Below are 16,168 nucleotides of genomic sequence, written 5' to 3'. Positions count from 1 at the left end.
GACAAAGTGATTTTTAACATTATTCACATAATGTACAAATTTCCTATGTAGTTTCATAAACTATAAAAGAGATATGTAAATTTATGAAATTGTTACTATCACTTTGTCGGATGAAGAAATGATTAAAGTAAAAGTTATAGAACTTGATGAGTTATACAACTTTATTGTTGATGACTTTTTTAGCTGAAATCATTTACTCCTTCAAAATATTATTTGAAGATTTGAAATTCACATTTTTAATTGATAAAACAAAGCACAGGAAAAAATGTCTAAAATAATAGCACAAGAAAAAATGTCTAAAATAATAGCAGTAAGAACACAATAACATGATAGAGCATATTTTTATAAACATTTAGGAAAAAGAATCATCTAATTTGGACTTCATATGAGTGAGATAACTAGTTTCAAAATTTTCAAATTTTATTTTCGCATACGGCTCCTTAAGTGGCCCATATAAAAAAAACGATTTTTCCATGCGGACGCTTAAGTGAGCGGAATGCAAAAATGAGCTTATTTTTGCATGTGGCCCTCTTAAGAGACCCGTATAGAAAAATTGATTTTTCCATACAGGCCACTTAAGGAGCAGTATGAGAAAATGACCCATGATTTTTGCAGACGCCACTAATTATGCTCTGTTTGTAAAAATCATGCGGCCTCGTACAGGAAAATCACTTTTTACTGGTGCCAAGTCCCTAGTAATTGATTTTTTTATACCATTATTCCCTATTTGTGCCATTGAAATTGGCTCATGCGGTTTTGGGAGGGCAGTTGTGTAGTATATTTCACAACACGACCGAAACATTTTTCACACACCACAGCTCTTAGGTGGCCCGCTTGTTAAAAAGGTCTGCAGGTGTCCGACTGATCACCTTTATTTTCACAAGTTTTTATGTAGCTATACATGCACAATCAAAAACCGGTTTTAACCGATTTCATAGTATTCTACCGACTACATCCATTTATTCGCCGCATTCAACATTTGCGCTTTGGGCCGTGTAATGACTATCAGCTTTGTCTTTTCGCTTATACTTATGCTTATAAACCAAATTTTAGGGTTTTCTCACCTAAGTTTATTTTTCAGTCTTACCTTTTAGATAGCTGTTGATATCAAAAGTTGATCCGATCACGTGTCACCCACAAAGGACTAGGAGTCACTTCTTAGAACGCTTCAGTGCAGAACCTAAATTTTTAGAAAGTGCGTGGACGTGCCAGTTAGTTTAATCCTGTAACTGACAAGATAAACGGTGAAACAAGCCGATCGGCTATCAAGCCGATATGTAACTGAAAATCCAGTCGATCGGACGTTGGTGTAGCAGCACTAAGCCAATAGACCGAACAATCGGCTGCTGAGAGCTTGGATCGACCGAGAATCCAATAAAGATATACTTGGATAACTAAATAAACAATGAACCATGTGTTACGATCGACGAAAACCAATTAGCATGCAATCCTCATAAGCCGATGTAACATAAATGACTATCAATCTAAATAAACAATGCCGATTGATGCAGAAGTAATGCAGTAAATACAATCAGTTACTCTATTGATATAAATATAATGAACATGTAGATTGGCAAAGATCATCGGCTATAAACGACTAACGATCAATAAGATCTATAAAATATCTAACTTAGCTTATTATAAATAATCATATAAGATCGGACCAAACCAAGACAGTTTAAGATTACGTCTAGCAATATCAAGCTAGATACTAAACAGATCTAGATCACTATAAAACCAATGTGTCGATGATCGATAGCTTGGGGAAGCATTTAGGTGACACAAACCAAATCCAACCCATTTTCCCATCGTTTCAATACTTGTGTAAGTCTTTAGGTGAGAGGAAGTGGTTGGGCCGGTACTGGGCTGTAAGGCCCATGCCCTGCCCCCCTTCGTCTCCCTCTGCAGTTTCCTCCTTCCCGGACCGAACGGACCAGTTCGCCGCCGCTCTCCACACCATCCATGGCGACTCGCGCGAGCGGAGCCGGTAACCCTAGCGCTGGCGAGGCTCGCCGAGCGGCAGCGCATGCGGACCGGAGTCGGATGAGCTGCATCCAGGCCCCCAACGCCGCGGAGCGGGTGGCGTAATCCCGATGGCCTTCGGGGAGGCGCGGCTCCTCGACGGAGGCCGAGGAACTACTGTGCGCGTTCGTCGGCCGGATGCCAGTAACAAGGTATTGGAACTGCGAATGTTCAGTTTGGCGAATTGCGATTTATCTGACGACGCATCTGCGTATTTCCCATCTGTGGAACAGGAGAAATCACCTCCTTGCCCAGCTAGAACCGGTGAAAGTTCATGTTTTCTCTTTCAGATTGACTAATCGCAAAAAAATGGGTTTTTATGGTTCGTGGATCATTCGGAAAGTGAATGATAAAAGATCTTCTGACCTTAATTTTTCGCTCCATGCTGATTATTGACTAATCACCGAGATTTGATTATCGTCTGGCATATATACCACAACACTAGATCAACATAAAACAAAAGAACCCCTAAATTGGACGGTTAAATTTCCTTACCAATATGGCCTTATGACGTATAGAGTCCGCTATGTTTAATCTCATCTCAGTTGCTTTGAGCGGTCCTAAACTCGGAGCTGCACATAGAGGTTTGAGAACTACGTAGACACTAGATCTTCAAGGATGCCCTCTCTTTATTTTAATCCATTCTGCGTTTGTCTCTCTAGTCTCCATGGTAGCTGTTCTGCTACTGTTCTAACGGTGAGTTTTGAATCCACAGCGTGCATGGTTTTAATTAGTTCTGAAATCGATATTTTAATTCAAGTTGAAATGGCATGTTTTCGACTTTCTTATATGGTATGCTCGTGAAAACTTCATTATGGAAAGGTTAGCTTGGAATGTGCTAGCTGGCTGGGTTCTGGAGGAAAGTAGCAAGCCATAGGTGATAAATTGTAACCCTCTCTTACTGGGGACTCCAGGTGGCAATCCAGCTAGCGTACCTGCGTGAGGGAGTGTATCTTCGCATGATGTTCACTCCACCGTTGTCGCTAGTGTACCAGATTGTAGCTTAAAGGGTAACCGATGAAAATTTTTAAAAAAGATACACAAGAAAGACAAATTATAGTGATCACTACGACCATCTATGACAGCTCATACCAACAATTTTGAGCCGTCCAGCCATTTGTTAGTATTGTTCAGGATTTTCAAAAGGAGATGTGTGACAAGAAAGTTGTTCACAGTGACAACTATAAAACAAGTACTGGGTAGAGAGATAAGGTCACCAGAACACATTAGCAACATGGAGAGCAAGGAAGAGAAGGCTCTGGTTGAGATCGATGGCTCTGATGGCGAGTCATTCCTCTGTGGTATATGCATGGAATACAAACCGATGCATAGTCGATCTTACTGCCAAGGTTGCCCCCACTATTTCTGCTTTAACTGCATTTTGGATCATATTAGTTATCGTGTACTGGGGGGTGGTATCCCTGTTCGCTGCCCTGAGCCAGGGTGTACTATTGGCGAGCTTACCTATGGGTTCTGGTACAAGCATGTCATGGAAGATGTACACAATGCTTGGACATCTGCAGTGTTAAGGGATGTTTCAATATTAAGGTGTGGAAGTTGTGGGCAATTTTCGGAAGGTATGACTAAAGAGGGGATGGAGGATGTTGAGGATGACCGCCTCGATGCACTGCAGAGGCTGGCTATTGCAAGAGGCTGGAGGCCATGCCCTGACTGTAGCATATTCATTGAGTGGACTGGAGGATGCAGCATCATAACTTGTTGGTAACATCCTGCTCATTATTTAATTTTTCTTCTTTATCTTACCTGTTATGCCTGTTTTTGTTGAATTCTTCTCTATTAAAGTACTAAATTCAAGGTTTCTATTTTGCTACTAGCAGTAGATTTCAACTGAGAATAGTTTTTGTAAGTTCTTGGATAATACAGTACCATTGTAATGATTACAGTAGTCATTTATGTATAATAAGAACAAAATTTCCAAACTTAAAATTATACCTCATCTTGTTAGACCATTCAAAGTTTTAGGAATTTGGAGATCAATATGCCACGATATTCAGCAGTAAAGACATTTAATTTGCAAGTTGCTCAAATACTTATTTGTTGTTTGCAAACTCTAGAGGCTCATTCTAAGCGATACAGCTAACAGGCACCCGAAATTAGATGATTCTCTTCATTAAAGTTAGATTAACACACTGTAGGCTTTTCCTCTTCTCTTTTCTGAAAAATGCCCTTGATTCCACTACCAAGATCGATGGGTGGCAGATTTTTGTGCAGTATATCATTTAGCCTTTGCGGATCATTGCTGTAGATATGTTTTCACATACAAAGAGTGAGGTCTATACATTCCAACCATACTGCCTTCTGTGATCATCAATACAATTTGTTTTAATGTGGAAGTATTTGATATTCCACATTCCAAATACCATATTAAGAAAAATATATGACTAGATAAAAGTTTGTGTTACAGTACTGCTGATGCTTTTAGCTGGCATTACTGAGGATATCCATCTTTTAGCATATTATGTTCTACCCCTTTACCCCTTCAATTGACTAGGACCTTTTCCCCTAATAAGTGGAACTCATCTACTATTTTTTAAAAATCAACATGAATCTATCAAGAACCAATGTAACACAAATAAAGATATATAATCCAGAAATTATATGGCAACTGCACACACTAACCCCAAATAGGACATTGCACAACAAACAACTTAAGAGTGCATATGACATGGTAATCACACTAACAACTAAATGTATTCGCACCTGTTCCTGCAGATGCTCCATACAGCTTGAAACATGTTGATGAATTTGATCTTTGCAACTATTAGTAAATAATTTCAATAACAAAGTTTTAGATAGACAAGTAATTTTTCATCTTTGCTGACATGAACAATAAAATTTGGAAGTTGAATATGCATTTTTTTTTGGGTAACAGAAGAAACACGTTTTTGTTTTGTTCATTGTAAGGAAAAAATATATAATAAAAGTTTATGGTCATTTGGATTTTCAAGCTTATTTGTTTTAGTGGTTTGACTTTTTAGAGTTCTAATATGGATTTATCTATTCTTTACTGGTCTTTGGCAAAAAGTTAAATTAACAGAAGACTGATACATGGCCAAAAATGTGTCTCTAGTCTCTTAGTGTTGCTATATTTGATCACTGCTTCTATAGTTGTCATAGCTTAAAATGTACTTTCTCTGTGGTTGGCTAGTCTAAAACAACAGTTTGCTCTTCATCCGCTTGATGATAAATGATTTTGAGAGATGTAAGCAGTTTTTGTTGCATAATATTTATCTGCTAGATAATAAATGATTTTGAGAGATGTAAACAGCAATTAATAGTTCAAAAACAGGTTTTGGATTGTAGTATTATTTCTTGCATTGGAGATTAATGTAAATTGTTTGAACCATATTTATCCATTATGTTCATGACTTTCTAGTAAAAAATATTAATTCATTCTAGTGTCTATGGCTCAACTGCAAGGAATACTTTTATGTATATGTGGTGTCCTGTTTTTCTTGCTAAACTGTTATGCCAATTTTCTTGCATGATGTCAAGGTGCGGGTGTGAATTCTGCTTTTCTTGCGCAGAAATGTTTCCACCGAGGGGAAACATTATTCTGTAAGTAAACAGAAAATATTTTCTTACATCACATCTTGTTTGCAAACTACCTAGTATAATCCATCCTCCATGTGTTTCATAATTAATATCTGTTATAATTTTCATCAGCAAGGAAAATGAACAGATGGGGAAAGATGACAAACTGATTCAAGAATCTACGAGAAACAATGAAGAGGATCTGAATTATTATCTGACTACACTTGAAGCAATGAGAAGGCAACAATTCAGTTTCAAAGCCAAATTTGATGCTCTGCACAATGTTGGTAGGACCAAGGAGAGTACTCCAGCAGGTGACAATGCTGCAACATCTTCGCAAGGCCCAGATGCTAGAAGCAAGGGTGCATGATGGAGCAACGGCAACCTTCAACAAAGTTGCCTCATATCGGAGATTTGAGTATCGATGTTCTTTTATGAACTTCTGAGTGGTATGTCGATTGTCGTGGATGTTGTTTTACCATTATATGTTTGGGTTTGCAGTTTGCAATGAAATAATGGGATTAAATGCAACAAAGTTTTTGTGGCGCCCGTGCCAATTATCCCTTCTGATGATGCATCCAGTAAGCTTACTACAATCTTTTATCAACTGAAACACCGTCGTATCTTTGGCACATCAATTTTCCTGTAGAGTCTTCTTGGTGGAGGCTAGCCTTGTGAAAAGTTATATCAATCCATTGATCTTTCTTGCTCCATATTGTTTATTACTTATTATTTACTTACCTGGATTTAATTCCTTGCTGCAAAACCTGGGCCACACTAATCATAACCTTAGGCACTAGGCTAGGTTAACTTTTGGCATTAGGTTTAATTTGTTGGGCTTAGAGGAACTCCAAGTGTTTGCCAAAAAGTTATTCCCCAAAACAATGTATTGGTGGCTATGCTAAGATTTTCTTTCCCCAAAAACATCCTAACCCACAGTAGAACGCTAATGCATATCCCTTAAATATTTCAAAACAGGCCACGTCATCATAATTGGGCCCAACATGCCATTGCTGGGCCATGCATGCAGACTGCATTGCAGTCGTAGCCTTACAGCCAAGGCCAAGGCAGATGCAAGCTAACTCAAATGTTTACAGAAACCAAGGATCTAAGAACAATACATGAATTTTATTGATGAATTAGAATTGCAGGTTATGATATTCATACCATTCAGAAAATTGTTGTTGTTGGCCGTGTGCTCAAAGGATGCAGAGGGAGCGTCGTTGTCAGGGTACGGCTCCGCCAAGAGATCCTCATCGTCGCCGGCAAGGCCAGGCCAACCATCTGTTGTTGCCCTTGCCGGATGGGAGCAGTTGACACTAGCGGCTGCATCTGCAGCCCTCTTGCGCCACCTCGCTGCTCACCTTGCCCCTCCCTCGAGCGCCCGCCGCTGCCGTTGCTCCAGCCGCCACCGCTGCTCACCTTGCCTCTCCCATGGGTGCCGCCTCCACCGCTGCTCACCTTGCACCTCCCTTGAGCGCACATGGGGGAAATAACCCAGGAATAGAGGAGAGGAGCGCGGGAAAAGGACGAGGGGGCGATTGGGGAGGGATGGCGCCGTGCAAATATCCGCAGCAACGAGCTCTTGATTGGGGAGGCGAAAAATTGGGGAAGCTTTATGGGATCTGCTGGAGGTAAGATTTTTTTATTTTTCCCCTAAATAATATCTTGGGGGAATTTTAAGTGAGCTTTTGGAGTTGCTCTTAGTCTTAGAAAACCCTATGTAAATAAATTAGAAAGCAAGAGTTACGTTTTTGGTGATTGAATACGGTACATCAATTTGATGCATATATAATGGAATTAGTGTCGTCGTGGATGTGCAAAGCAGAAAAAGAATAAGGATCCATGGTTGTTACTTCATCACATCATAGGAGTGAGTGACGTGGAGATACAATGCAGTTCCCTTTATGTTTATAGTACCATAAACTACCTCCGTTCTTAAATATAAGATATTCTAATGATGAATCTTGATCAATGATTATCCAATTTCATCCCTAGAATCCCTTCATTCTAGGACGGAGGGAGTACGTTGCTTAAAAAACTATGCGCAATACACAATAGGTCTTATCTAGCCTAAAAATATATCCCTTGGAAAGGAGGTGGAGTTGAGCTGAGACAATTTCAATTGAATATAAACAATTTGTCGCGAAATCTACATGGAGCAAGAATGGGCATTGTTTTGATGATTGCGACCGATGCAAATTGAATTCCAGGGTATGTATGTATTAGTTGGAAAGATGACTTCAAGAGCTTTCCATCATGTACTATAAAAAACATGATACAAATGTGTGAAAGGATGTTGGTATCATATGGAGGCAGGATGATACGACTAAACCTAAAATAGTTTCGATACATGGGATTATAACTTCCGGTCCAAACTCTCTTTTAGACATGACGTAGTGCGTCGTCTGAACTTGTATTTTTCATTGTAAGTTTCCCATGAAGGAAAACATTGTGAACTCAAACAAAGTAAACTATCTTGCAGCAAGGTAAGAAGACAATAAGAAACACATACAAAGTAGACACATTTCAAAAGTAACAAAGATGGATAAGGGTCACAACCGATTTTTCGATGCGTCGCTGTTAAGGGACTCCAAGGAGAACCATGGATTTGTGTATTTCCTCGAGGACTATGAAATGGAATCCCCCGTATGATGAGACCTAGGTCCCGATCTCCCAAAGGGTGTGGATAGGCTGATTATGAAGACTTGATATTGATGATCCAAAGACTCCTACTAGAACGATCGAACCCCTTGCAATCATTAAACCATCGCTCCATTGGTTATCAATGGTGCCAAAATGTGGCTAATGTCGCCAAGATAACTATCTCCTACAAGAAAATCAAGAACATAAGTAAGAGATTCAAAGAATTCAAAGAAGCAATCTTAATATATTACGAATAGAGATGAATCTCACAAGTTAGGGTCTATAAACTAACTAGCGGCAAAATTATGATGGTAGAATAATCTAAATAAAACCTAACCTTAACTCGATGACGGTTACTTAATATGAAGGGTTTAGGGTTGGCAATTTGTCCCTGTACGCGTTCCTATTGGACTCGAACACGATACAAGGCTCACGGCTCAAAAGACGGTGGCGCGACACCTTAACAAACTTTAGACACCCTCTTATCTCGACAACCCTTGTAGACTTAGAAGGAATTTTCACGAGACTAGATCCATTAGAAATGTGATCTCGTTACCTTTTTGTAAATATGTAGAACATCAAAAATAAAGTTTGTATGAGACTTGGATGACTGATTTAGTGTGACTTGCTCTTGGATCTTGAGGTGGACCCGAACTTGAGATAACTTGGGTCACTATGTTGCCTTAAACACCCATGTCGGCCTTGTACTCCTTCTATATTCACTCCAAGTATTTCTTGGTTCTCTCCATGATTCCTAATTATAGTCAAAGAAAGAAAATCCAAGAAATGTCATTGACAAATGTCTAAGTCTAAGAAATGTGATTGATGATGTGAGTTCTATGAAATGCCATCGTACAAACGACTTTGTCTAAGAAATGTCATTGTTGTTAGGGTTCTGTCCATTTCTGTCATTAAATACACTAATCTTATTATAACACTTAAAGGAGAAATGGTGACGGAACCGTAACGACGATGATATTTCTTAGACAAATTCGTTTGTATAATGGTATTTTATAGAACTCACTCTCATCGATGGTATTTCTTAGAATTATTAAGTGTTTTTCAATGGTATTTCTTAGATTTTCTCATAATTAAACTATGAGGTAGCAATCTATTCTCTAAATCAAATAAAGAAGTACCTAGGAACAAGCTTGTCACGCCAAGAAATTCCTTGCACGAATTTCTGAACTTAATTGTGTATTAAAATCCCTGTCCAGAACCGGAGTTTATACCAAGCCTTAATTCGTAAAAGAAATTCATAAATAATAATTGGCTTAATTAACTCAGAAAAAATCTCTCTAAAGAAAGTAATTTAATTAAATCGAGGTTCCAAATCGATTAACAGGATTTAAACTCAAATTACAGAGTATAAAATTTGGCCAAACAAATTAATTTAAAACTCGGCAAAAGTGGAGCTTTTCCTTTTTCCCTCCTTTTTCTTTCTTTTTTCCTTTCTTTCCCAAATTGGGCCGAAGTCCAATTTGCCTCCCTCTTTTTTCCCCTCCTCCTTCCTCTCCTTCCTCCCCTCTCGGGCCGGCCTAGCCGAGCCGGCCCATCCTCTCCTTTCTCCTCCCCGCGCACCCCTCTCCCCGCCCGGGCCGCCTCGGCCCAGCGCGCCTCCCCCACCACGCCTCGACCTAGCTCCGTGCCACACGCCAAAGTTCGGCCTCCCTCCCCGCGCCGGCCGAACCGAGTCCACGCCGAAGCCGGCGGTGCCGACTCCACCTCCGCCACGTCGCCGCCGAATCCGCGACGTGGACGACGCGGTCTCCAACCACCTCCCCGCCCTAACCGCGCCACCTTCCCCTATAAATCCCCCTTTCCCGAGCGCCCCCGCCGCTTTTCCCTGTCCGACCCGAGCCACCGCCGTGCTGCATCACCTCGCCGCCGCCACCTGAACTCGCGCCTCGCCGCCAGCCACCGTTGCGGAGCCCTGTCACCACCGCCGCCTCGTCCTCGCTGACGCGACCACGCCCCTCCACCGCCGGTGAGCGCCCCAATCTTCCCCTCTCCCTCTCTTTCCGTTTTCACCCGTGGCCGCCAAAGCCAGTGCCACTGCCGTGCACGTCCTCGCCCAGGACGTCGCCGTCGCCTTCTCGCTCGCTGTCACCTCCGCCTCGCCGTCGCCAATGTGGTGCTGCCACTGCCGGCGTATCGCCGCGCCCGTAGCACGCCGTCGCCGTCGCCCTCTCCGAGCCGCCACCGCCCTCCTCTCGGCGTGGCTGCCGTCTCCGTCGCCCGTCGGCTCACGCCGCTCGCCGCCGGTCGCCGTCTCCCTCTCCCTTCTCTGTTTCGTGCCTCTACTGGCCGGGGCCCACCTGGCAGCCGCCCACCCCTCTATCCCTCTTTCTCCTCCCCCGGGCCCGCTTGCTAGCCTCTCTCTCTCCCTCTCTCCCATCGACAGGTGGCCCCCACCTGCCGGCGCGCCACCTCCCCTCCGCTGACGTCAGCAGTCCTATTAATTGCACAATAATTGATTTAGGACTTTTCTGTGTAGTTAAAAAACCCAGAAAACTTCTAAAATTCATAAGTAATTCATCTAGTCTCCGTTTGGGTCCATTCAAATTTCATTAAATTCATAAAATTATCAAGAATCCATTAAAAATACATTCTTTTACTGTTTCAGTAGAGTTTGTGCCTGTTTTATTTATTTTTGTGCTTTGTCGCTTAGATTCGAACCCCACCGAAGAGCCGATTTACTTCGAGATCGTCGCCGAAGTACCCCAGGGGCCAGAGCAAGGCAAGTGGCACTCATCTTTGATCATATTGAACCTATTATTGTAAATTCCCCACTTTATTTATTCAAATATGCATTGTTTTAATTAAAGTATTACTATATTTATTTCTCGGGTAATCCTTATTATTATGCTGTTGATTATCCAACTTTATTAATGCTAGACCAGGGGTAACTTGACTAGAGTTAGGCCTAGGTTAATTCTTAGCCGTGCTTAGATCAAGTAGCTCATGGGATCAGTTAATAATCATGATTAGCTCTGAATAGCTGTAATAATGATTCATTACCCGGTTCGGGTTAATGGCAAATAAAATATTGCTAATGGTGGGCTGTGGGTGCATGGTTTTGAGAGTCGCACCCATCGCAATTAAGGACATTCACGGGAAACCCTAGAAGTAAGTTAGTGCTAACCACATGTCGAATGGGTAAGGTGGGATTTGAAGCATAGCTTCGAACTATTTGACATACCAAGGCAAGGGTAGGCGTGATGGAGTATAGACGGGCAATCTTGGTGTAACGAAAGCCTCTGCTGCTTCCAGATCTACCAAGGCATAAGAGGGGATTGCCCAACTTGGTGTAAATGAGGGGGTGAAACCTGAAGTGCGGTGCGATTAAATAGGGAGGGTTATGTGACGGGTCCTATCACGGTCTCCTTTCCGGTATGCCATGGTGGTATGTCGGCGCACGTTCAAGTGTAGTGGAGTCGTGTCTTGTGGGTACAATAGTACACCTCTGATCAGAGTATAACCTATTCGAATAGCCGTGCCCACAGTTACGGGCGAACTCCCAGCTTCACTGTGATTAGTGAACCTTTAATGACTTGGGTAAACTAGTTTTCACTTGGGACTACTGCAACGTGGTGTAACGTTGAGTAGTGGTTGGGCCTGTTGCAACGTGGTGTAACGTTGGACAGTGTTGCGGTATTTTACAACTGTTATTTACTTATCCTTTAATGTATTTAATTACCTTTATTCAGTTTATTCTCTGTTATTTATTTTAGTGCTGCTTTATTACAACTAACCCTAAGCCTGTCCTTCATGATCCTTATGCATCATTTATTACCCGCTTTTCCGTGCTACTTGTTGAGTACGGTGGTTTGTACTCAGCCTTGTTTAATTTTTTTCCCACCAGAGTGTCACGCCCGGAGTTTTATCCCAAGCCTAAATCGTAAAAAGAAATCCGTAAATAACAATTGGCTTAATTAACTCAGGAAAAATCCCTCTAAAAGGAATTAATTCAATTAAATCGAGGCTCGCAAATCGACTAACAGGATTTGAATTTAAATTGCAGAAGTATAAAATTTGGCCAAACAAATTAATTTAAAACTCGGCAAAAGTGGGGTTTTCCTTTTTCCCTCCTTTTTCCTTTCTTTTTCCCTTCCTTCTCAAATTGGGCCGAAGTCCAATTTTCCTCCCTTCCTTTTCTTTTTCCTTTTTCTTTTTCCTCTCCTCCTTCCCGGGCCGGCCCAGCCGAGCCGGCCCACCTCTCCCCGCCCGGCCGGCCCAGCCGAGCCGGCCTTCCGCTCCGTCCCCGCGCGCGCGCGCTCCTCCCGCCTGGGCCGCCTCGGCCCAGCTCGCCCGCTCGTCCGCCCGCGCCGCGGCGAAGTCCGTCTCGCCTCCCTCCTCCCCTCGCGCCACTGACAGGTGGGGCCCACCTGTCAGCGACCAGGTTTCGCCAGCGCCCCCGCCTCCGCGTCGCGCCAGCCGAGTCCGCCGCCGCCCCGAGTCCTCCGCCGCGCCGCCGCTGCAACCACCGCCGCAACCGCCGCCGCCGAGTTCGCCGCGTCGTCGACTCGGTCTCCACCGGCCGCTCCGCCCTAGCCGGCGCCACCACCTATAAAATCCACACGCCGCCGCCCCGCCGCCACTTTCCCCTCTCCGCCCGAAGCTCCCCTCCGTCGCCGTCAGCCGCCGATCTTCTTGTCGGCCGTCGGACGTCGCCGCCCACCCGCGTCACCACCGCCGCCTCGTCTTCGCTGATCTCCCGCCGGCCTCCGTCGCTGCCGGTGTGCACCCGAGCGTCGTCGCCGCCCCTTCGTCCCTCCCGCCGCCGTGCTCGTCGTCTCGACGCCGTCGGCCGATCTCGTCACCGCGCGTCGTCAGCCGCCGCACGTCTGCGTCATCACCGCCGCCTCGCCCTCGCCGACGCGCCGCCTTCTTTGTCGCCGCCGGTGAGCGTTTCTCCTCTCCCTCTCCCGTTTCCCGCATCATCACCCCTGAGCTCACCCCCGCGCCGTCGTCGTTGGACTCCGCCGGTCGCCAGCGGCCCCTGCCAGACCGTCGCCCAGCTCCGCCGTCGTCACGCTGTCCTCGCGCCACCCACGCCTTCCCGCATGGCCGCTTCCCGCGCCCGCCCGCCGTCGCCGTGCCGCTCTGCCGTCGTCCCCGTGCGCCGCGCTCGGTCGCGCGCCACGCGCTGTCGTCGGACGCCGGTCGTCGTCGTCGCGCCGTCGTCGTCGTCGCGCCGTCGTCGCCGTCGCCGCCCGCTTGTCGCCGCCCGACGTCGTCGCCGACGCCGTCGTTGCTGCGCCGTCGCCGCCTCCCCGGCTGAACGCCGCATCTCATCCCCCTCTCCCTCGCGACGCCGTCGCTGAGCTCCCTCCTCCGCTCTGCTCCGCTGCCACCCGATCCCTCGCGCCGTCACTGGGTGTCGTGCGCTGCCGGCGCTCGTCGTCGCCCCTCCACCTGCCGTCTTCGTCCGCGCCGACTCGTCGTCGTCGTTCTCGTCACCACCTTCGCCTCCGCCGACCACCAACCGCCGCTCTGCTGTCGAGCCGTCGCCGGCCGTCACTGTCCCCGCGCCGCCGTCGAGGCCGTCTCTCCTCTCCTCTCTCGCTGCCACTTGGCCGCTCCGCTCCGCCGCCGCTCAGCCACCCTCTCCCTCCGCTCTGCTCCGCCGCCGCTCCGAGCCGCGCCACCCCGCCGCGGTCTCTGCCTCCTCCTCGCCGACGCCGTCGTCGCCCTTCGGTCGCCGGTCGGTGTCGCCGACGTCGACGCCCTCGTGCCGCCGGTCATCGCCATCGCCACCTCCCCTTTCCTCCTCAGCCGTCGCCGTGCCGCCGTGCCGTCGTCGTCGTGCGCCGCGCTCGGGCGCCGCTGCTCGCGCCGCCGACGTCCTCGCTTCCCGGCCGCCGTCGCCAATCGCCGCCGTCCGCCGCATACCCGCCGGTCCGCGCCGCCGTCCGCCGGTCGCCGCCCGCCGCGCCGTCGCGCCGCGAGCCGCGAGCCGCGCGCTCTGCTCGCTCCTCTCTGTCCTCTCTCGCTGACGAGTGGGACCCACCCGTCAGTCGTTCCCCGCCAGCCCCTTCCTCTCTCTCCTCCCCGGGCCCGCGTGTCAGCCGCCCATTTCCCCTCTCTCCCACTGACAGGTGGTCCCCACCTGTCAGCCGTCAGTTCCTCTCTCCTCGCTGACGTCAGCAGCCCCATTAATTGCGCAATAATTGATTTAGGACTTTTCTGTTTAGCTAAAAAACCCAGAAAACTTCTAAAATTCATAAGTAATCCATCTAGTCTCCGTTTAGGTCCATTCAAGTTTCATTAAATCCAGAAAAATGCCAAGAATCCATTAAAAATAGTTTCTTTCTCTGTTTCAGTAGTTTTTTAGCCTGTTTTGTTTGTTTTGCCTTGTTTGTCGTAGGTTTTGACCCCGTCGCAGCGCCGTTCGTTCCCGAAGTCGTCGCCGAAGTTCCTCGTGGGTCTAAGCAAGGCAAGTGGCACCCTTCATTGATCATATTGAACCCATGATTATAAAATCCCCCGCTTTTACATTCAAACATGCATTGTTTTATGCAAATCTATTTATTGTATTTATCTATTGGGCATTTACCTTTATATCCGTTGATTCCCATTTATTATTGTCATCCCAGGGTTAATTTGACTAGAATTAGGGTTAGTCAATGCTTAGCCATGCTTAGTTCAACTAGCTCACCAATTATTATTTAATTATTGTTGCACTTTGGTACACCTTCAATGGTTGTTATCATTATTCATTTCCCGATGTGGTTTAATACAACTAAAATATTGCTTATGGTGGGCTGTGGGTGCATGGTTTTGAGAGTCGTGCCCATGGCAATTAAGGACCGGTTCTCGGGAAACCCTGAAGGTCTTACACGTACTAACCACAAGCCAGAATGGGCAACGGTGAGACTCGTAATCTAGCTTGTCCCTATTCGACGTACCCAGGCAAGGGTAGGCGTGATGGAGTATGGACGGGCAATCGTGGTGTAACGAAAGCTTCTCCTGCTTCCGGATCTACCAAGGCACAAGAGGGGACTGCCCGACTTGGTGTAAAGGAGGGGGTGAAACCTGAAGTGTGGTGCGATTGTCTAGGGAGGGCTGGGTGAAAGGTCTTATCATGGTTTCCGTACTGAGGTATCGTGGTGATACGTTGGGGCATGGTAACATGCTTGGGAGCCATGTCTTGTGGGTAAAGTTGTACACCTCTGCAGAGTAAAACTATTCGAATAGCCGTGCCCGCGGTTATTGGGCGAACCGACAGACTCACTGGGATTAGTTGAACCCCTTTAATAATTTTATTAATCTTGGAACTGGTTTGACCCTGCGCTATGTGGTGTAACGTTGGCAGTGGTTTGGGTCTGTCGCAACGTGGTTTAACGTTGGACAGAGGGTTGACCCTGTCGCTACATGGTGTAACGTTCGACAGCGGTCTGGGCCTGTTGCAACGTGGTGTAACGTTGGACAGTGGATGATTATTTTAAATGTTTACTTCACTTTTATTTCAGTCTATTTTATTTACTGTTTTGCTAAATTACTGCAGCTTTTGTGCAATTTAACCTTAGCCTATCCTTGTTACCCTATTGCATTCATTATTCTCCCTCTCTTGGGTGTTACTTGTTGAGTACGGTGGTTTGTACTCAGCCTTGCTTACTTTTTCCCCCACCAGAGCAAGTGCCAGAGCCTGTGTCAGAAGAAGGTTGTTCCGAAGGTTGAGGTAAGGTTCAGTCCGCCGTCGAGAGTGCCTGTGGTGTGGAGCCGTCTTCGCCAGCTGAAGCTGAAGATTAGATGGTCTAGTTTTGTCTTCCTCTTTCCGCTGCATTTCGATAGATACTTGTTTTTATTTGTTTTTAAGACGTGGAACCGTGTATTAATTTGTCATAGTGTGTACTCGGGCTGATGCCTGGACCGAGATTTAATACATGCTATTGTTCAGAAATTTGGTGTAAATTTCTGGGCGTGACACAGAGCCAGTGCC

The 16,168-nt window shown here is 45.9% G+C and overlaps 1 protein-coding gene across 2 annotated transcripts; it reads left to right on the top strand.

Moving 5' to 3' along the window:
* Positions 1-1,907: 1,907 nt before the first annotated feature.
* LOC102722154 lies at positions 1,908-6,280 on the top strand. Of its 2 annotated transcripts, XM_006662823.3 has the most exons (4): positions 1,908-2,174; positions 2,256-3,744; positions 5,539-5,601; positions 5,710-6,280. In XM_006662823.3, exons 2-4 carry the CDS (start codon positions 3,101-3,103, stop codon positions 5,945-5,947), a joined length of 945 nt encoding a protein of 314 aa, XP_006662886.1. In that variant the 5' UTR covers positions 1,908-2,174; positions 2,256-3,100; the 3' UTR covers positions 5,948-6,280. The 2 variants fall into 2 exon arrangements, with proteins under 2 accessions (XP_006662886.1, XP_040384905.1); XM_040528971.1 differs by having other exon boundaries at positions 1,908-3,744.
* The last annotated feature ends 9,888 nt before the right edge of the window (positions 6,281-16,168 follow it).

Source organism: Oryza brachyantha, chromosome 11 (assembly GCF_000231095.2).
Source record: "Oryza brachyantha chromosome 11, ObraRS2, whole genome shotgun sequence".
Taxonomy (NCBI): Eukaryota; Viridiplantae; Streptophyta; class Magnoliopsida; order Poales; family Poaceae; genus Oryza; species Oryza brachyantha.
The sequence above is the reverse complement of the archived record's forward strand: the minus strand, read 5'-3'. Positions and strand labels throughout refer to the sequence as shown.

Coding starts and splice junctions, on each gene's coding strand:
- LOC102722154 (XM_006662823.3), top strand. CDS start 3,101: ATGACAGCTCATACCAACAATTTTGAGCCGTCCAGCCATTTGTTAGTA. Junction 3,745..5,538: donor TGCAGCATCATAACTTGTTG/GTAACATCCTGC, acceptor CATGATGTCAAG/GTGCGGGTGTGAATTCTGCT. Junction 5,602..5,709: donor CCGAGGGGAAACATTATTCT/GTAAGTAAACAG, acceptor AATTTTCATCAG/CAAGGAAAATGAACAGATGG.